This window comes from Mastigoproctus giganteus, chromosome 3, assembly GCF_048544385.1.
Source record: "Mastigoproctus giganteus isolate SK-2022 chromosome 3, ASM4854438v1, whole genome shotgun sequence".
NCBI classification, from domain to species: Eukaryota; Metazoa; Arthropoda; class Arachnida; order Uropygi; family Thelyphonidae; genus Mastigoproctus; species Mastigoproctus giganteus.
Window position 1 is genome coordinate 115841080 of NC_143577.1, and position 22083 is coordinate 115863162.

A 22083-nucleotide genomic window follows, 5' to 3' on the forward strand; every position below is an offset into this window, starting at 1 on the left:
TGTGGATCGAGCGCATGGGTTCTGGAACTGTAAATGGCCCGAGAGCCTACGAATCTGTTCATCCAACCACAATATTATGAATAGAGACAGAGGTATGCGTATGCATCCTCTGTTTGAAACTATCATCCTAAGTACGGATGAACAGTTTTGCTTGACACGTTCCCGAGCTGTTTCCGCTTCCAGTTCAGACCATGTGCTGACTGCACCACGTGTATAAGTACCGTGAGCCTGTTATATATGGACGTGCTGCAGGAAGTTCTGTTACTGCTGAGGAAGGAAGCCGATGCTTCTGAAAGCTCCAGAGATTTTATCATTTTTATCGCTTTTAATCCGGTTTATTTTAGTGTATTTTATCACAGTTTTAATGTGTTTTTCACATGTACATAATTTAATTTAATATAATAGCAGTTTTTGTAAATATTTATTTTATTTTATTTTAATTTGTAAATATTTTAGTTACAGTAAAATACTTATTCTTATGGTTGGTGTATGTGCTGATTTATTGCCAAAATATGAATTTTCCCAACCTCAGAGGCCTTTTTCAGGATATTGCACAATTCTTTTTTATGCCAGCATGTTAGAGAAGAAACAAGAGAAAGCAACTCTCCTGATGTGATTATCAGCAGTGACCCATTCATGCATAAAGAATCTGCAGATAAACTCACTGGATGGCAGTGATCATAGTGTACTGATGTGAGATTTACTTAAAAACGTAACTACTGTTGAGGGCAAAGAGGATTTTTTTTTTTGCTTTTGTAAAGGTGATGACAATGGTATCAGATTTAAAATGCTATGCAGTGAGACCAACTGATGAAGTTATCAACAGCAAATTCTAAATTGGAAGCATTCTGGGATGTAATTATAGACTCTATTAGGTTTTTTTATTCAATTAAGAGATACCCTTCGAGGCTTAGACCTAAATGGATGTAAGATTAACTGATGAAACTTGTGGCAGAGAAGAAAAATGCATGGGATGCATATAAATTATCGGGTGGCAGAAATGCCTACACAGGTATAAAATGACCTGCAATCAAGTCACAGGGAGATCAGGCAAACTAAGGCAGATTACAAGAAGTCTCTGGTAAAACATGCAAAGAAAAGCATCAAAGATTTCTTTACTTATGTAAACACTAAAAAGAAGGGGGACAAATCACATTAATCCAGATATGAATGGCTTAACCACTGATGGTGTTGCTCAGGTTGTGGCTTACAAAGTGAATAGATATTCTGCATCAACATTCACAAATCAGCAATTTATTAGAGATGGGTATGCCAGAAAGGTGGCAAATTCTAACAGGGAGCTGAAGGATTTTGAGATAATTGAAAAGAAAGTGGTGAAGCTAAATGTAAAAAAGTATCTGAGGTGGATGGGATCTATCCAATTATATTAAAGGAGGCAGTAAATGAAGTAAGACCATTTAGCCATGATCATTAGAGCATCCTTGGATTTATAGGAGGTCCTTATGAACTGGAGATGTGCAAATGTATCCCCACTTCACAAAGAGGGATCAAAGGAAGATATGAGTAATTATAGAAGTGTTAGCTCGACTTTTCTTCCAGAGAAAATGGAGTCACAGGTTAAAGTAATGCAGGATCATCTAGACAGTAATGAAGTTATACTGGAGTCAAAGCATGGATTTGTTACGGAGCAATTTTGTTTCACCAATCTGGGATACAATGACACAGTAACAAAAAAATTAGATGCAAAAAATAATTTTGATACCATATACTTAGATTTCATAAAATCTTTTGATACTGCTGCACATAAAAGGCTGTTATACAAATTATTATTATTATTAGCCATATGGTGCAAGGAAGCCTGAGGCTTATGCTGCATCAGCCAAAAAATTTCTGGTTACCCTGTGTGTGAGAGAGAGAGAGAGAGAGAGAGAGAGAGAGAGAGAGAGAGAGAGAGAGAGAGAGAGGGAATCACCAAGAAAGAGAAGAATGATGATATCCAGCTCAGGACCCTGGGTGTGCCAAGCCCATACTCACCAGATGTGAGCCCCTGGGTTTAATCTGGAGCACCATCTCTTTAAAGGAAAGTTAGCTTTACTGCCATGGATAAAGGGGACAGCTGAGTGGGAGAAGACAGAGTGGTTATCAATGGGCACTGCTCTTTTTGAACTAAGTTATTTAGTGGAGTCCTCTAAGGTACACTGCTGAGCACATTGTTGTTTTCTATATTTATTAATGATAGTGATGATGCCATATTAGGCTTAATGTCTGTAAGTTTGTAAATGATGTGAATGGTGGCTGCATCATTAATCACAGTTATCAGGGTGTGCTAAAGTAACGAGATCCAGACAAATTAGTCAGTTGAGCTAAGAAGTGGAAACTGAAGTTTAATTTTGACAAATGCATAGTACTCTGCATGGGGAGTAGTAATCACTCATTAATGTACCATGTAGCACAATGCTCAGATTACCCATGAGAAGGAAGTGAAGAATGAAAGAGCTGGAAGCAACTGTACATACATTTAAGATTCCATTAATGCTAAAGGCCACTCCTAGGCCGCAGCCTATCCATGGCTATCAACTGTAATGTTTTTTATTATTAACTAGGTCAGAGCTGTATGCAATAAGTTAGTATAAACAAAAAAAAAATAATAATTCAATGAACCATTTTCTCCCCTTTTTTTACCCTTTCTTTTCCTTCTCCCTTTTTTTTTTCTTTTCTTCTTTGAACTTCCAATTTGGCCACTTGGCACCAATTCAGAAGAATCCATATGGGTACTTCATATCTGTAGAAAAGATCTTAATCAAGTAAGTTTCCATCCCTGTCACAAGGTGGCGGGCCACAACTATCTTGATTAGAGTATTCTGTCTTCCCTAAAATCCCAACTGATCTTTCCAATTTAGATCTCATATCCAAGTAACAATGAAAATCCAGCATAACATGTTCAGATGTTTCCAATTCACCACATGCACATGACCCCTGCTCACATAATCTTAACAATGACAATTTATATGCCAATCCATGTCCAGTAATGAGGCATGTGACATGAAAACCTAATCGAAGCCATGGTTTTAACTTTGGATTTTTAATTTTATTATTGGGGAAAAACAAAGGTCTGATGGCCTTTCTCTGCATTTTCCCAATCATCTTGCCACATATTCATTATTTGCAAAATAATTCTATTTTTCTCAGATTTCAAATGAACTTTAGAATAACTGCTATTTTTCTCTGGCAAGATGTTATACCCAGAACAGTAATCATATTGTTTTGTATAATATAATAATCCACCCAACAAAACCCCATACTAAACAGGAAGCCTTCCAGAAATAATCTGCAATACTTCAGAGAAGACAGTTCGGCATACATGTGTCAACCCAAGAAGAGCGAATCTCTGGGCTTGAATCAAATATTTCTGTACATTAACATTATTAATTCTAAGAACACAAGAGCTCCAGAGGCACAGGTCACAATTGGGAGGAACAAACAGACATAATAAATTTAAAGATCATCCCTGGATTCCCCAATCAGTCCTAACAATCTTCTGAAACTTGATATACTTGGTAAAAAAGAGATGCTCCTCATGGTATAGGCCTAAATACTTTGTGACTAACTGCATTCACATAAAGCCTAACAGTAAGGGCATTATTTATGCTAAGATGCCCCTTCAGAAGCATCCGAACAGTCTTTTCTTTGGAAATTTGCAACTTATAATTTTTACACCAATTTTCTGATACACCTAGGGCCTCTGCTGCTCTGTTTTCAATCAAAGAACAGAAATTTCCTTGTACTAACATAGCTAAATCATCAGCATGCAATAAATGTTATGCCGGAAATCTGTTTCTTTAAAAATTCACCTAATACAATGTTCCACACAAAGGGGCTAATCGCTGAGAGTTGTGGACATTCACATAAAACCTTAATATTTTGAGTACACCTTGTCTTAACAACTACTTCTCTAGAATAAAAATAACTCTTAAATGGAATATAAATTCTGTGAACGATTAGAAATCCTTATTCTACTCAGGATACCCTCCCACCCTATTGGTCGAATGCTCCCCTGAAATCCACAAATATAGCAAGGATGTACCTAGCACCACTTTGCTCCACAGTGTGTATCAATTGATACACAGCATCCTCTGTGGATAATCCATTTCTGAAACCAAATTGATTTTTAGAGGACAAATTTTCTGCATCATACATAATCATTAAGTGATTTATCAATAGCCATTCATACACTTTGCCTATAACAGAGAGCAAAGCGATAGGTCAGTACAACATTGTCTCATTAAGCATTCTATCCAAGCATTTAACAATTAATCTCATCTGAGCATTCTTCCAGCATTGAGGGAAGGTTAGAAATGTTTAGAAGACTCCCTCTTCTAAACATTCATTAAATAACTCAATTCATATAACTTTGTCATAACAACAACTTCAAATTTTATCAACGCCCAGCAATTTTCCTTCCTTTGCACAGCCCATAGCTTCTTCAATTGAAAACCTTTGCTCCACATTCATTGATTGTTACTGAGCATTTTCAATAATCATTTGTTATTGTTCTAAGCTTTCATTCCCAATTTCAATATCAGGAAAGAAGTCTTCCAGAATTCTGCCCACAGAATTGTGCCAAGTTAAAGTTTGATATTAACTACTTCAGACAGATTTTTCTTATTTGTTAGTACTTAAATCATTGCCTATAATTATGATTGCAGCACTCAGAGAGTCACTGTCAGATATAATCTTATACGTCAGTGGGTATCCTCTTACATGCTACATATGGCTCCTGCAGGAGGACAACTGCTATATCATCCTTTTCCATCAAATAACTTATTTGGGGGCAACACTTTTAGATCTCTGGACATTCAATTGTAAAACACTTACTTCTCTACCCATAATGAATCTTCTTTTTAAACATCTCTAAAGCCTTAACATACTTTGGACATTTTTTATCAACAGCCACATGTGCAGCATTAACTTTTTTCCTCTTACAGTTACAAAACCCAGATTATTTTTCTCTATTAGGGCAAAAGAGTGTCCTTCAACAGAACAGTGACAACATAGTATCTCCTTTCTACAGTATTTAGCCACATGTCCATACATTAAGCATTTTAAAACATCGAACTACTGCAAAACTTTTTTCCTTCTAAAAACTTCTTCTCACTATTATTATCAATAAAATTTCAACCAGAATTGTTTAAGCAATTCTTCCCACTGAACATCAGGCTCAATATCAAAGATCACTATCTTAGGATACACAGGTTTAGGAATCACATATTTCATACCAATCTTGTAATCTTGTATTCTCAAACAACCTCTAAGTTTATCAATATCATCATCACTCTTGGCTTCTACAATGACAGCTCTATCATGTACAGGTCTAACATTTCTGACCTTAACTGTGGATAGCTTTGGCTTCTGTTCATGCAAAACTTCAGTTTTCACTTCATCGCTGGTTTTCACTGCTTTAATAATTATAACTTTTGGAACTTTGTTCTCGGCATCAGACTTCTTAACTTTTGAAGAATAACTTTCACTGTCTTCATTCACTTTCCTTTTAAGTCTATTTTTTAGAACTACGTTCTCCATGAAAACATTATAAGCCTTTGTTTCCAAGTTATCCCACAAATCCATTACCATTGAAATTGCTGCCTTAGGGACTTTACTATTCGCATCCCATAAAAAAACTTTTCAATATTTTACGGATTTCTTGGACATACTCAAATCCTTCATTTTCAGGTTTCTCAGTTACACTATCTTCCTTCCTCTTTCTTTTTTGATTTTTATCCTTTTTTGTGAATGTTTGAAAGTGCTTCTTGACTTATATCAGCACGTTTTCCTTTTAGAACTTTTCTCTTCAGTCTCTTGCACAAGACCAGGGAGTGATGACAATCTTGTTTTAACAGGAGTTCTGGGAACAGTTTTCCCAGAAAATACCTTGATTTCAGTCATATTTTCTGCTTGAGAGAGTATTTCCTCTCTGTCATCCTCATTATTTGTGGAGGACATAAGTTAGTATCGTATAACATAAAATAATATACAATTTAAAAGCCAAAATCAAACATGATTAATGAAATAGTTTTCATTATACGATAATTACCAACAGTTAATTCAAAGAGTAAGGAGCCACCGATTAGCCCAAATCTCAAATAGCACAAAAAAAAAAAAAAAAAGAAAAGCATTCAGCTTTGTACAATTTAATATTACAATATAATAAAATAATATAATAATTTAAAACTAATCAATACTAAAATTTTAAAATATAAAACAAAACCACCAAGCAGATCTAGCCAGAAAATATATTAATAATATAAAACTTTAAACAAAATTTAAAACTATTAAAATAGCCCACTAATATCAGGGTACAATGCTTTAAAAACTATAGACAGTGAAAGAAACAAAATGGTATCTATTTGTGCAACTCCAATTACTCTTTTTCAAGTTAACCTCACTTTGTACATAATCTAGTCGATTTAATACCAAACCTTAACCCAGTAAAATATAAACTGGAATCTTAAACACTCCAATTTAAGAATTCCTAAATACCAAACACTAACATGAGACAATTAAAACTATACTTCACAAAACTATCTACCAACATCAAACTCGATAGTGGCAGCCATTATGAAGTCTGAAATTACAACCTTCATTAACTTCTGACTAAAATCACATAAAACTCACAAACTTCTGACTTCAAATCACAAACAATATCCACTCAGGAAACTCTTCTCCTTGAATATTAAAAAACTTAACTATTTCTTTTTCTTCAAGGAAACACTCAGGAACTCACACACAGCACTTCCATCATCTTGGATTGCCCACAATCCCTGAAAAACTGAATTGGAATTTTTTTTTGCATTAATCACATTAAGCACTGCAGACAGGCTGTAGGACAGCTCATCTGATTTTGTCGATTATTTACCATGATACTGCAAGCTTGTATAAGGATGTGATTATTCCACTATATCAAAGCAATGGTCAGGATACATCTTGGGTACTGCATGTAGGCCTGAGGAACATTTAGGAAAGATGTGGATCTGTTCGAATGGGTGCAGAGAAGAGCAATGAGATTAGTGAGAGGAACAAAAGTGTACCCTTGGCAAGAAAGGCTTCAGTTCTTCAAATTTCAGCTCCTATACACTAGACAACTCTGGGATTGAGTAAGCTCAGTGGTGATGGATTCTTTCCTTTTGCTCAGACTACATTAGAGGGGAATAAATTCAAACTGAGGAAAGATGGTTGCAATGCAGATGTGTGGAAATTTGCCTTTAGCTCATTAGAACTATCATCTAGTGTTTCTGAGGTGGGTCGTTTAAATAAATTCAAGGAACAACTAGACAAACTGTTAGAAGGAATGGACAAGAAAAATGGGATGTGTTGGCTTATTTTTGTCTGATGCTGTATAAGCTTGTTTTCTTGCATCATGGTACAGGTACAGCTTTTAATATAAAATAGTTAAATTCTCCAAAAATTCTATATGGTACGATTATTTTGAATTTTTTTAAGAGAAACAAACTTTCTTCAATCAAGAGAAAAATTGCATTGAAAAAAAATGTCTTATTTTACCAGAAAAGAAAAAAAAAAAAAAAATTTAATGGTGTTATTTAATAACTACAGACAGGGCCATGCTATGCTATAATAGCCACCCTGGTGCAAACTTCTTATTCCCCACCTATGGTCATTTTTTTTTGGGGGGAATTAAAAAAAATATATTTCCAAAATAATATATAATTTCACTTGCGCCTAGTATTTCTTGCTGAATTGGAATGTCAACATCTTGATAATTCATGTGTTTCAATTTCTTCATAAATAGTAAAGCTAGAGGAAACAGAAGTTGATGGACCTGGCTGTCCAGAAACCTGGTAATCAAACTTGTTCCTTTTTTTTTTATTTATTTGCTTTTCATTTTTTTTCTTTTTCAGTATTCATAACCAGAGATTTGTTTCCTTCTGTCAGACACCCGAGAAATATTTAAAAAAAAAAAAAAAAAAAAGTTTTAAATTTAAAATTCATTATTTGTTAATAAAAATACCACAAAACACATTCTTCGATACACTGAACTTCTAGTCTCCTTAGTCTTTGCCATCTCTTTTAATGTTTACAGAGAATTGGTCTTGACTGCCTCTTGGTCTCTGCCGCCCTGGTGTGGTACACTACTTGCAACACTGGGGTGGCACGGCTCTGACTACAGACATTATGTTATTAAGGTAGTAAAGTGCCTTAATAGTTATTTAACCTGTTGACAGTTATACAAAGTGTACACTGGATTCAGAATTCTTAAATCCAGAGAGAACTAAAAATCTAGGTTTGACAAAATTTTTCTTTAATCCAGTTATATGATCCTACTCTAGTGTTACTCCACCAAACTGTCATTCTGAACATGGATTGATAACCACTTTTTCATGAAATTTTAAACGACTGCAATGCTTATTCAATAAATGATGTTTCTTTTATTCACTTGAGTAACTACATTCAATAAACATGTAAATTACTGAATTCTATCTGCTATCCTGCTCTTTCTCACAACCCATCTGTTGCCTTTCCTCAATAATTCTGGTAGCATAGTGCTGGATGATAGCCAAGGCTGTCATAAATGGTTCACCTTCTACACATGTTACAGCCATGTTTCATGACAAATTTCTGCATAAAGAAGTGGCAATGTGATATGTCAAATTTTTAAAATCAGTACAAGAGGATGCTTTCAACTTCTCTTTCTTTAATACAGCATACCAATCCCCTTGGGCTGTTTAAAAAATTTCAAAACCAATATGTGACAATTTTAATTAATTTTGATTGAGGCTCTTTCATGTACAAAAAGTCATATGCATTTTCCCATGACTGATGCTACATTATCACAGTGACAAATTTTGATAAATAGCCCAAGATACCAAATTAAAAAAATAATAATAGTAAAAAAATAAAAAAAATTAAAGGGAGAATGAAAAACAACCAAAACACAAGAAAATAGCAGAATTTACTGGAAATCCATGTATTGGTTAAAAATTGCTGGAAATCTATGAATGGTTAAAAATTATTTTTTAAATTCTTTCTTAGCAATAACCAGAAAATGTGAGACAAAGTTTATGACAAATAACACCACTATAAGTATAGCACAACCCTGATATACCATGCCTTGTTATATACTACAAGTTTTAGATATAATGCTAGTGTGATCATGTCCCATAACAGGAATATAAAAAATAATGCAGTTTATGGAAAACACAAATTTGTGAATAGATACTGACAAAAGTAAACTCTATATCTCACGGAGGGAGAATTAGCTAATGCAGTGATTTCCAAATGTGGGCCATTGAACTGCTGAATTCCCTTATTCAGTATATTCTCCAAATTAGAAAATTATGTTTTTATAAATAACAAGACTAATCCCAGAGATTTTACTCTAGATATTCATTTTTTTTGCCTATCTTGCCCAATAGATGCAATAAAAAAAAAAAAAAAGTGTATAATTGTTGTGGTAAATGCACATAGAAAACTCAAAAATATTTTTCCTATGAGAAGGGAAATGAAGATGTGCTACTAGATATTCAGTTAAAAATGTGTATAAAAGGCACAGTGACATCCTTTTCAGACCTATGAAATCACACGTGGAAAGGTAAAATGCAAAGTGAGGTCCTGGAATTATCACACTGATTTTTATTGTAATGAAAGAGGTACTTGTTGGAAAAAACAAAAAAAAAAAAAAAAAATATCCCACTACCTTACAGGGAAAAAAAAAAAAAAAAAAAAAATTCTGTAATTTAATAGGAATGTGTATTTCTTCCTTTTGAAGCTAAAACTTTGTTGCAGTTGTTCATCTAATTTCAGGAGGCCCCAACATCAAACTGCTTAAAATTAACATGTTGTATTGAAAGAAGCTTACAAAAATCTCTTTCTGAAAAGAACCACAATATTCAATGTTGATACATTTTAGCCATGGAGAACAAAAATAGAGATGTTTCTTTTGTATCAATATTAGTATTGGCAAATGACAAGAAAGCGAGAATACACAGCATGAGCCTAAAAAAAAAAAAAAAAAAAAAAACCCTTCTCACATAAGATGTTCATTCACTCCAATAGTTTGTATAGTTCTCCCCTAAGACTATTCAGCCTTAGGGGAGAACTACCAACTTCCAAGACAACAGATGGTAGGTTATTTTCTGACAATGAACCACCCACTGGCTGAAGGTGAATTTCTGCACATCCGACCTGCAACCGCTCTCCTTCAATTTGAATGTATGCCCTGATTGTGTGTAGCACGAGCAATTGGAAGAATGGCATCAGCATTGTGCATGCTCAATACATTCAAAGCCTGAAACTCAACCTTATCTTATATGCCTAAGTTTGCTCTTTTATTCCAATAACCAATCTTGGTGCTCTTTTCCACATCCATTCCAGCAGATTCACATCCTTCTTATGAGAAGCATTTGAAAAGTTTGCAGCCTAAGTACAAAGGGTTTATTTGAGGAGCCTGGTAGCATGTTTCTTTTCAACATAGTCCCTTTTGGAGTCAGTACATTTTTATCATTGAGGATTCAATGCATCGACTGCAGTAATGATGTCACTGTCAGTGGGAATATGGATGAGAGCTAGGTATTTTTTTTTTTTTTCAAATTAGGAAATCGGTAAAAGTCCAATGCTGCTAGATCTAGTGAATAAGGAGGATGTTCCAAGGTTTCAAAAGTTGCAGTCATGGCAATGATAGACTTGTGAGCAGGCATGTTATCCTGGTGAAACAAGACTGCAAAATTTTCCTTGGCATTTATCTTTGATATTTTCAAGCAAGTGCCTCACACTGTCAAGTAATAATAATTGTCTGGCCTTTATGAAAGCAATCCACTAGCAAAACTCTATTAGCATCCCAAAAAACTGATGCCATTACCTTGCCGGCAGAAGGAACTGACTTGGCTTTTCTTTGGAGTGACTAATTCCACTGTCCTTGACTGTGATAAAAAGATATTTCTTGGCTAAATGCCTAAGAGTATGAAGGAATTTGTTTATGCATGGGTAATGCACACACATCATTTCTACTACAAACTCCTTCATACTCTTAAGCATTTAGTCAAGAAATATCTTTTTGATTAAACTACACACACCATCAGGCATCTCTCGCATTGTGCAGTTATACTTCATAACTGGGTTGTCACTATTGCAACAACAGGGTACCTAACCATCCACTGAAGAGAAGCCAAAAAGCCTTGAAACGGTGATGTCTGGGTGGTGGCAGCTGCTGAGAATAAGTAACAATTCTTCTCTATAGGTGAAGCATTATTTATTCGAGTGGCAACTTGTTGCGGAGGTACTCACAATATGAGATACAATTAAAATTATGCATTAAGACTACCTTGGTAGTAGAAATGAAGTGAGTGCATTACCCATGCATAAACGAACTCTTCATACTCTTATGCATTTAGCCAAGAAATATCTTTTAACTTCTATGGTGTGGGTCATTTTCCAGGCTCTCCCTCACTTGGTTAAATTCTGCTGTACACTTCTAAACCATAGAATGGGAAGGGGCATCTTCCCCAATGTTGTAACCACATTCTTATGAACTGCCTTTTGCATCAGTCCCTTTTTCCCAAATATAGGACAAATACATAGTGCCTGTTTTTTTTCATCTTTTCTCATTCATACAACACTATTAACTTAAGGACCTGTAATTAAAAAAAGACATTACCGAAAATGAAATATTAACCCACTATTAAAGTTGGTGGGTTATTATTTGAAGTGCTATATATTAAGTACAGAAATTTTTAACACTGTACCACTACCCTTTCACACTTGGGCCACAAGCTTTTCAAATGCCCCTTGTTAAATGAGGCCCCCAGACCTGTATCCAGTACTCAATATGCAGCCTAACCATTACCTTGCTCAAATGACAATCACCTCTTTATCCAAACTAACAAAATTCCTGCATATCATTGCAAAAACCCCATAAGCTGTCCTGCTAGCCTACTGCACTGCCCAGAGAACTTCATATCTAACTGCACAATTACCCAGATCTCTCATTTTCCACTACTTTGTACGTAGTACCACCTAGTTGGTATGTTAATATGCAGTACCTTGCATTTGTCAATGTTAAACTACAATTGCCATTTCTCAAATGATCTGCTTAATTTTTCTAGATTATGTTGCAGTACCATACTTTGATTACTGTCGTTAATCAAATGTGCCAACCTTTGTATCACCTGCAAGCTTAGATATTAAGCATGATAGGCTTTCATCAATATTGTTAATGAATTCAGGAAACAAAAATGAGTCCAGCACTGAGTCCCTAGGGGTTTCTGGTAAATAATATTTGTACAAGAAGAGCAGTGTCCATTGATAACCACTCTCCATCTTCTCCCACTCAAACATGTCTTTATTCACAGCAGTAACTTGCCCTTAATGTCACACTGCCCCAATCTGTATTGCAACTGTTGTACAGGTTGGAGCAACAGAATCAAAAGCTTTCCTGAAATCCAATTATATGATATCAACAACATTTTTTGCTTCCAGTTCCTTTGTTACTGCACCATAGTATCCAATCAAATTGGTCAGACAAGAGCACACCTTAACAAATCCATGTTATAACTGTGATATTTCATACTCTTGCCAATATGGACCTGCATAACTTCTATAAACAGACTCCATTATTTTCCCAGGAACAGAAGTTAAGCTAACAGGTCTGTAATTACTCATGTCACCCTTTGACTTTCTTTCTGAATTTTGGATACTGTCACATATTACAAGTCCACAGGCACCTTCCCTGAATCGAAAGTTGTTCTCATAATTATGGCTATGGGTTTGGACACCTCTTTGCTGCCTCCCTTAATATATTTGTATAGATCCCATCCAACCAAGGTGCCTTTTTTATATTCAACTTCAACTATTTATCTTTTAATTTCATCTCAGCTATCAGAAAATAATTTAGCAACTTGTTATGAGCTTTCTACACAAGCAAGTGTAGAAAGATTCTATTCGACATTAAAGATCATTTCAACTGATAAGAGTTGTTTAGGCTCAAGATTAATGGAGGACATTTTATTTTTGAAATTAAATAATTAATTTAAAATTACCTATGTATTTATGTTGTTTTTTAAGATTTCATGATCAATTTTCAAAGTAAAATTATTTTGATACATTAATTCCTTATTTCCATTATCTGGGTAACTAATATTTCACTTGTAATTCATGTTTGTTTCTTCTGTTCTTAAAGTTTTATTGTGTTTATTTTCTGTGATTTTTTATATTATCTGGAAATATCTGCCTTACTTAGTATTATTAAATTACATTAAAAATTTTGTTTGAATAATTATTTTCTTTCCAAATTAAACATTCTCTTGTTCGTTCAAATTTATGAGTACTGAATACAATTTTTTTTTTTTTTTTTTTAGGAGCATTAGCAACTAAGGCCATATTACTCCGGGAATATGCGGTGATCATTCCCTGACCTTTCCGCATCCTCCGTATTTGGTGGTGATGGGCTCGAACCCCGGTCTAATCAAGAAGCATGTGCTACGCACTGAATACAAGAGGAGATTAATGTTCAGAGTTAATGTTTTGGTAATTTCTGCTCCTTTTTAAATCAGATTTAAAATGATTAATATGCCATTTTATTACATATCAATTATATTATTAATATAATTTACTTTTATTTAAATAAAATTTTATACTAATATTTTATTATAATGTGATATTATTATTATCATTAATGAACTAAGAAACTATACGAGTTATTTTAGACGATATACTTGACTGAACCAAACCGAACCAAAATTTTAGGTAGTTTGCAGCTCTGCATAATATAGTAAATAATGGTACTTAAAAACTAATAAAAACAGTTACTTCATAAGTTTAATATATTAATTTTTGGTATTATGTTATTAAATTATTTAATTCAAATACTAGTACTGCACCTGACCCACACTGCATGTAATCTGAGGATACCACACCCAATTCAGGACTCTACTTGCAGGTATATTTGTATGTACACTAAAGCTAGGAGCATAGTAAATAAATTTGATGAATTTAAAGTGCTGATTAAATCCTCAAATGCAGAAATTGTGGGGATATCAGAGACTCAGATATAAGGGATAAAGAATTTGAATACTGGAAGTATGTGTATAGAAAGGACATGTATGTATGTATGTATGTATGTTTTAGTGTAGGGTGGCTCCTGGAATGTTAGTTCAATTTTGCCTCGTTTCACTGTGAAGATATAGAACACTGTAAAAAGGCCAAAAGTGAATTGTGTTATGTTTGTGTGGGTTGGTGGGATGTATTATTTGTGTTGTACTGGCTGTTTGGTTACTCAGAATCAGCAATCGTCTGGACTCATCCACACCACACCATGGGAAGGCTGGCTTAGGGCTAATTCCCGAACAGCGTGCAAACATGGTTTTTTTTTTTTTTGGAAGTTAAGTGGACACATTTCTCACCCAGTTCAGCAGACATTCACGTATACAAACCCACATACATATTGACATATGTACTTACACTCAATACATACATATATCCATTTACAGTTGAATAATCAATTTCTCACTGTTTATTCAATGGTATATAGGAGGGGGGAACAGATACGTTTACACATTCCTGCATTCATTTTCACACATCTGGACATTCATGTATACTTCGAATGGAGAGAGGGGAAGTTATTTTTCATCAGACAGGTACAAGCTCCAGTCAAGTCCAGAAATGCAGTTGCGATCGAGAGCTCCAACCAAGCATAGACAGCCATATGTGAGAATATTATTATTCATGGGGGAACTAATGATATTAAGCACACATGATCTGACAATTTGTTAGACAAATATAGGACCATGCTGAAGAAATGCTGCAAGTTAGGTCACAATGTCTATGAGTCTGCAATTCTGCCCAGACCCGATAGGAGAGATTATATGCCGAAAACCTTGTGGATTAACTTAAGACTTGAAGGACTCTGCAAGGCTCTTGGGGAGAAATTTTTATCAGCTTGGCTTGCACCTGTACGTAGAAAGAATCTGTTTTGTAGAGACAGGATACATTTAAACAAAGGTGGTGTGAGGGTTTTTGCCAGTATTATTAAGGATACCTTTAAAGGTTCAGGAAAACTGCTAGTTTTGGAGGGGAGGATATATGGGTAATGTAGATATGCATTTTCTGATAATGTTGGTAAAAGTAATGGCTGCACATACCCCAAGAGCTGTTGTTTGTTACTGCAAAAAAACATATTAGCAAGATATTCTGAGAGTAGAAATGTTTTGAACGAGAGGACAGCTAATGCCAGGGAAGCAAACTTAAATAACTTTAAGGGGTGTCAGGGTAATTAAATATACAATAATACTAAGTCTTAATTGTTCATACGGTACATAAGAATACTAAGTCTTAATGTCAGAAGTTGTCAATAAAATGAGCACATTTGAACTAATGGTTAGGGTGAGTAACGTTGACATGATAGGACTTACAGAAACGAGGTGCCACACGGAGATAGGGTAATCTACAGGCCAGGGTGATTGTGAAGATTATGATGAGAGCCTCTAGATACAAATGGAACAGGCAAATAAGCATGAATGTCTTATTATGGGTGATTTTAATTTGCCTCTAATTGACTGGAGCAATTGGGAAGAAAATTGACATGGGGTACAAAAATTTTAAATCAACTAGATGATTGTTATTTGTATCAACATGTCAGGGAGAGTACTAGGGAAATTATTCTAAGAAAAGAATATTCAAGACCCAATCATCACCCATGTACTAGATGACATAACAGGGCTGACAGTACAGGAATCAGTAGCAAGAACTGATCACAGAGTAATATGGCGGATATTGAAGAGAGAGCGGTAGCAGTAGTTAAAGGAAAAGGAATGGGTTATAATTTCAAGAAATGAAATTATGATGGCTTAAGATACTACATGGCTTTTATTAACTGGGTAGATATCGCAGTCAGCAAATACAATTGAATTATGGTATACATTTAAAACAATCACAGCAACCTTGAATGCATATATACCATTAAAAAAAAATACTCCATGAGGAGGAGGATTCCAAGTTGGACAAATAATTAAGTTGTGAGATTACTTGAGCTGAAAAATACAGCATGGAGAAGTTACAGAGCGATAAAAAGTATTGAAGCCTATAACAGCTATAAACTGATCTGTAATAGTGCCACAGAAAAGTTTTGGCTAGCAAAGGCAGATTGTGAGAAATCACTGGCAGAGTGGGGATAAGGAATTCTTCACTTATATAAATGCAAAGAAGAGAAGGACAAACCTGATTGGACCCACCCCAGCTGATGATGGGATGCTTTCTTGCATCATTAACACTAAAACAACTATTATTAATAATAACAAACATTTTGATGTCAAAATGAAATAAACATATTATGTCCCAATAACCAAAAATTATATACCTTAGGATCATCTGGTGGATCATACTGTACAATCCAATCAACACGGGGTATATCTAAGCCACGTGCAGCTACGTCTGTGCACAGCAAGATACCAGCTTCTGCATTGCAGAACTGGAAAAAAGTTGTTGTTCGTTTGGTTTGTTTCTGTTTTCCCTGAAAAAAAGATGAGATTTCTTAATAATTTTGGAATAAATCAATTTAATGCAATTTACTACTTGTCTCTGAACAATGTTTAAAACTGCATAATTATTTCAATTCACTGTATAAATTTACAAATCCATTCTGTTTATATCAGAATGAGCTCCATCCTTGCTAACAGCAATCATTCTGATATAAGTTGAATGGACCTCTGTGGTAAGCTGAAAAATTTTCATTTTGCTCTACCTACAAAGAAAGATTTGCTATGAGATACTCTTCAATTTAACCATGATACAAATATGAGTAATATCTTTGTGAAAAAATGTTTGGCATGCCATTTTCCTGAGCATATCAGTGATGGCAGCCACTACTTAAAGAAATTTCTCAAAACTGAAACTAATTAAACCTACCTTTGGTCCATAATGTCAGAGAGAAGTTCTCAATCACGGGCAATATTATCATTGCCAGTGATAAGAACAAGACTGCTAGTAAGCACAACTTGACATTGCCCATGATGCATTTCACTGTGCCAAAGTATCAAAATATAAATTTAGTTCTTAAAATCTGTATATTGTGTTTTGTTTCTTGTAAATTTAAAATAATTAAATAGTTATTTTCAAATAATTATAGTTTAGCTAATAACAGTTATGTTTTAATTGTGAAATAAATCTTTATTTCTCTGAGGTAGTTATTTTTATTTAAAATCCGTTTTAAAATAAAAATAAATCAAAATATTCCTTTATATTATATCAAATGAAATAAGAGCATAATTGTACCATTTATTCTAACTGTTGTTTATTCTGAGTGTTTTTCAGAGTCCACTGGAGTAACAAGTGGAATCTTTTGCTTTCGCATCCCATAAATAACGTGTGGCTGACACTTATAGTTTGAATTTGGCATGTGGCAGTGGGATCTACTACAGAAAGTAGCTTCCCATTATTTTTAACAGTTGTACAAAATGTGTTTATTGTCATGATTTTTATTGAGGCAAAATGGTTTCCTCCTTTGATTATTATTATTATTTATTTGTTTTCATTTCTTCATATGTTTGGAAAAAAAAAAAAAAAATTAAATTAATATGTGCAGATCTAAGTTTTAAATTTTTTACTCTTTTGAAAGTTCCCTGAATTGAAATAAAAAATTTCATAAAATATGTACAGGAATACTGTAATCCAGGGGTGGGCAATCTCCAGTCATGAACGTGCATAATCTAGCAGCAGGTCTTTTTCAATATATATATATTTAATATAGTCTAAGTATTATATCTGTTTAAGTTGTTAGTAATGGTGGTAAAGACTAAAGTTGTAAAATACAGAATCTACTTTGAGGTATAGTGACAAATATTGCAGGATGTGGTGCAGACCGAGAACGATCTGTGCAACGCAACAACCTGGGAAACGTGCGATGGCCCATGCATGCACCTATGGTGTACTGGAAAAAATATATATATATATGCAATACAATGTAAGGAAGACCTTACGTAATTTCACCTATAATAATATTTAATTTTAATGTTTTATGTAAGGTCTTCCTTACATTGTATTGCATATATATATATATATATATTTTTTTTTTTTTTTTCTAGTACACCATAGGTGCCTGCATGGGTCATCGTACGTTTCCCAGGTTGTTGGGTCACACAGATTGTTCGCGGTCTGCACCACATCCTGCAATATTTGTAACTATACCTCAAAGTAGATTCTGTATTTTACAAATTTAGCCTCTACCACCATTACTAACAACTTAAACAGATATAATACTTAGACTATATTAAATAATATACAGACGGATGTAATGTTTAATCTTATATAGATGGCATTAATCAGTTCTGGGTTAATTTAATTTATTTATTTATTAAATATATCAATGCATTTTGCTTATTATGGAGATATATATATTGATTATGTCTAATGACAATCAGATTTAAATATGGTTAAAAAGGCCTATGCGCTCCAGATTCATACTTAGTAAAATAAATTGCGGCTTTCTCAGAGCAAATTGTAACAGGTTTAATAAATATACATAGAAACATACAAAGCTTTCAGTTGGTTAGACAACCTTCTTCAGTTGAAACAAAAACATAAAATGACAGTTAGAATGGAGGCGTGTACTGCCAATCTGGTACATGAAGCATGTGGCTAATTGTTTGAGGTTGAAGCCTGTGGCTGTGACGTATGTGGACGTGGCCAGCGCTTGTCAATGGACAGGACTATTGCTTCGGTGATAGGGTGGACTTGACAACCACTGTTCCTGTTCATTGAGGTATTGGAGCATTTGATGTTTAATGATTCCAACCAGGCGCGGCGCAGATAATGTCGGGACTTATCCACAATCACGACATCGCGGTGTGGGTCAATGTCGTGGTGGGTTGCCCAGACGTGCTCAGCAATAGCTGAGTGCTCCACATCCGCCAAACGGATCGCCCTCTTGTGTTCGGAAAGGCGTTTTTCGAGCCGCCTTCCGGTTTCCCCGAAGTAGCAGCTAGTGCAGTCACGGCAAGAGATGCGGTAGATTAACCTGCTCTGCAGTAGGGTGGGGACAGGTGTTTTTACGTTGGAAATGAGGGATCGCAGTTTCCTGCCTGGGAGTTGGAGGCACTTTATCCCATGCGATTTTAAGATCCTACAGACCTGTTGTGATATGTTTGGGTACTATGGGATAAAGGCGCTCGTGGTTGAGTCACCACTTTGGATGTTTCTGTTGGTTGCTAAGTGGTCGCGTGCCTGTAAGTCACACCTGTCAAGGGTATTGATGGGATAGCCACACCTCACAAGGTCCGCTTTGACTCTAGCGATCTCTGTGCACCTCTCACTTACAGAGCTAGAGTGTGTCCAGGCGCGAGTTAGCAAGGTTCACGCAGTGGCAAGAAGATGACTACGTGCATGTGCTGACCGGAAGCTGTTAAATTGGCCAGCACACATAGGTTTATGATAGACTGTCGTCTTCAAGCATGTGCCCTCGCGCCGGACAAGGGTGTCTAGGTATGGTATGGTATGGTGTTGTTCGACTCTAGCTCGATCGTGAATTTTTATGAAAGGTGACAGAGAGTTGAGGTGGGCTAAGATTCGTTGACCTGAATCTCTGGGGATAACTACGAACACATCGTCCACATAGCGACACCAAAAGGCAATGGGATCTGGCACGTTTGTAAATGCACGACCCTCTAACTCCTCCATCGCGATGTTTGCTGTGACCGAACTAACTGTGGGACCCATGGCTGCACCATGCACTTGCTGGTAAACGGAGTCGTCAAACATGATAGCACCACCTGTTAAGCACAGTCTGAGGGCGGTGGAGATATCGTCTGGTGTCAGTTTGGTTCTCCATTCTAACTGTCATTTTATGTTTTTGTTTCAACTGAAGAAGGTTGTCTAACCAACCGAAAGCTTTGTATGTTTCTATGTATATTTATTAAACCTGTTACAATTCGCTCTGAGAAAGCCGTAATTTATTTTACTCAGATTTAATATTAAAATTTTAAATAGCGTAAATGAGAGTATTAGCTCCTACGTTAATGCTATTGTACAGTGACAATTAGACATTATATGTGTATGGGTTATATATGTACTTAAATTATTTATACATTATTACTTTTTAAAATTATGGTACTATTTGGGAGCACCAGGTTTGTAGTGACCCCAATCTGCTAGTTATATATAAATCTAGCCCTTATATGGATACACTTATATATAAATATATAACATAGATACATATAAAAATAACAAAATTAATGTAAATTCAAAACAATAAAATTAATGTAAATTTAAAGATTAGAGATTTTTAGAGAAAGTTGGAGAATTAGAGAATACTGGAGAAAATTAACATTCTCCCTCATGGCCATACATCTGCTACTTCCTCAGGGGCTTTGAGCAGACATATAGCCATACTAGAGGAATGTATTATACATACCCATTTCTGAAATCTCTATACCAGTTTTGCTAGGTTAACTTTAGGTAATTACTTGGTGAATAATTTGGAATAATGAGAGTAATTTTTTTAATATATGTACTTAATTTTAAATAAACAGGGTGGTTTACATATATGATAGCAAACTGTGATAGGAGATTCAAAGCCCTACGGGTATGTATCAGATTAAAATATCATTGTACCTCACTTCCATATCCTGTGGTGGTCAGTCTGTAAGTGTTCAATTTTCCCACCTTCTTTAGGTTTTGTGTATGTGTGTGTGTGTGTGTGTAGTACTATTTATTGCGCAGACATACCAAGTTTTATCCGTGGGGTGATTTTCCAGTATTCTCTAATTCTCCACCCCACGAATAAAACCTTGCTGTAGGCAAAATCTAATGCTCTGCAATTCCTGAGAGAGGGCTGGATGTTAAATTATAATTTAAAGCTTGGGAAAATTGTATATTTTTGCTTGTATTATTGTAGGAAGCAGATACAATATGATATTAATTTTTATATTTATGTTTAATGCATTCAGCTAAAAATGAGAAATAACAAATAAATGGAAGTAAATTGATATGATAGATATTAAAAGTAATCATGTTATCTGTAGGGTATGGACTGGCAACACTTTTCTAAGGCATGAAGGCCCTGTATGCCCTTGGGGATAACTATTTACAAATATATACAGCCTCCTTCATTGTGAATCTTAATCCTGTGGTTTCTCGTTATATTCTGTGTTTTGTAAATAAATCTCGTTTTAGTGGAATGCAATATACCTGCATAGTGATGATGACCAGTGTATTTACATTCATAGTGTTAATTAATAACTCTGCTAGTGGGGATTTAGTTTTGGACATCCAGGTACCGTGTGGATAGGTGACGAGCCTCACCTATGTGCAATTAACCTGGGGTTCAAATGGGGGCCAATTTACAGCTCTAATTGGAAGTGAAAAAGATTTTTTCTATGATTCTATTAGGATTAATGTTAGTTGGTTGCTGTTTGAGTTTTGCTTGTGCAGCTGCATTTATGTGGTGTCTCTAATGTAATTGTCATGTATTTTGTTTTTGATGAGGATATTTCAGTTTTATTAAAGCCTCCATCATGTTTTGTAGGTTACTGCATATGTGTATAATTCTGTTGGTTTGATTTCTGATCACGTTTCCATGAATAATTTTGGCTAAATTAGTTTCCCAGTTAGTTTAATAGCTGAAGCTAAACCGGTCTCTTTTATCGTAGTGTCTGGTGTATACAAAGTCATTTGTTATTGTGATTTGACTATCCAGGTAGGTGGCTTGTAGGTTGCTTTCTGTGCTGGTTCTTTCTATAGTCAGAATTTACACAGGTAATAGATAATGAAAAGAAAATTCTGTCATTATTTGGAAGCACATACAGATTTGAAAAATTTTTTTTTTCAAAAATTGTTCACAAAATGTGATATTATTCAAAAATGACATTTATAAAAATCCAAGTAAAGGTCCTGAATATTTGACATAAATTTAGAAAATACACTGCACATTGCTAGAACAAATATCAATCCAGATATCGATTCACTGTTAAAAAATAAAAAGTATCAAATATCACATTAAATATTATAAAAATAAAATACTGCAATTTTTGTTACTGGAATTGTATTTGTATTTTGTTACTATAATTGTATTTTTGTAATTTTATCTCAAATTTGTATTTTGTTTTTCTTATTAATAAAATAAATTAT

At 34.7% G+C, this 22083-nt stretch overlaps 1 protein-coding gene across 1 annotated transcript in view; it reads right to left on the bottom strand.

The window, feature by feature from the left end:
- Window positions 1-22083, bottom strand: part of pit (probable ATP-dependent RNA helicase pitchoune) — a 170137-nt gene that overhangs the window by 16955 nt on the left and 131099 nt on the right. The window contains exon 10 of the mRNA XM_090370075.1: window positions 16322-16474. Within this exon, the coding sequence (XP_090226201.1) occupies window positions 16322-16474 (153 nt within the window). The remainder of the gene's footprint in view (window positions 1-16321; window positions 16475-22083) is intronic.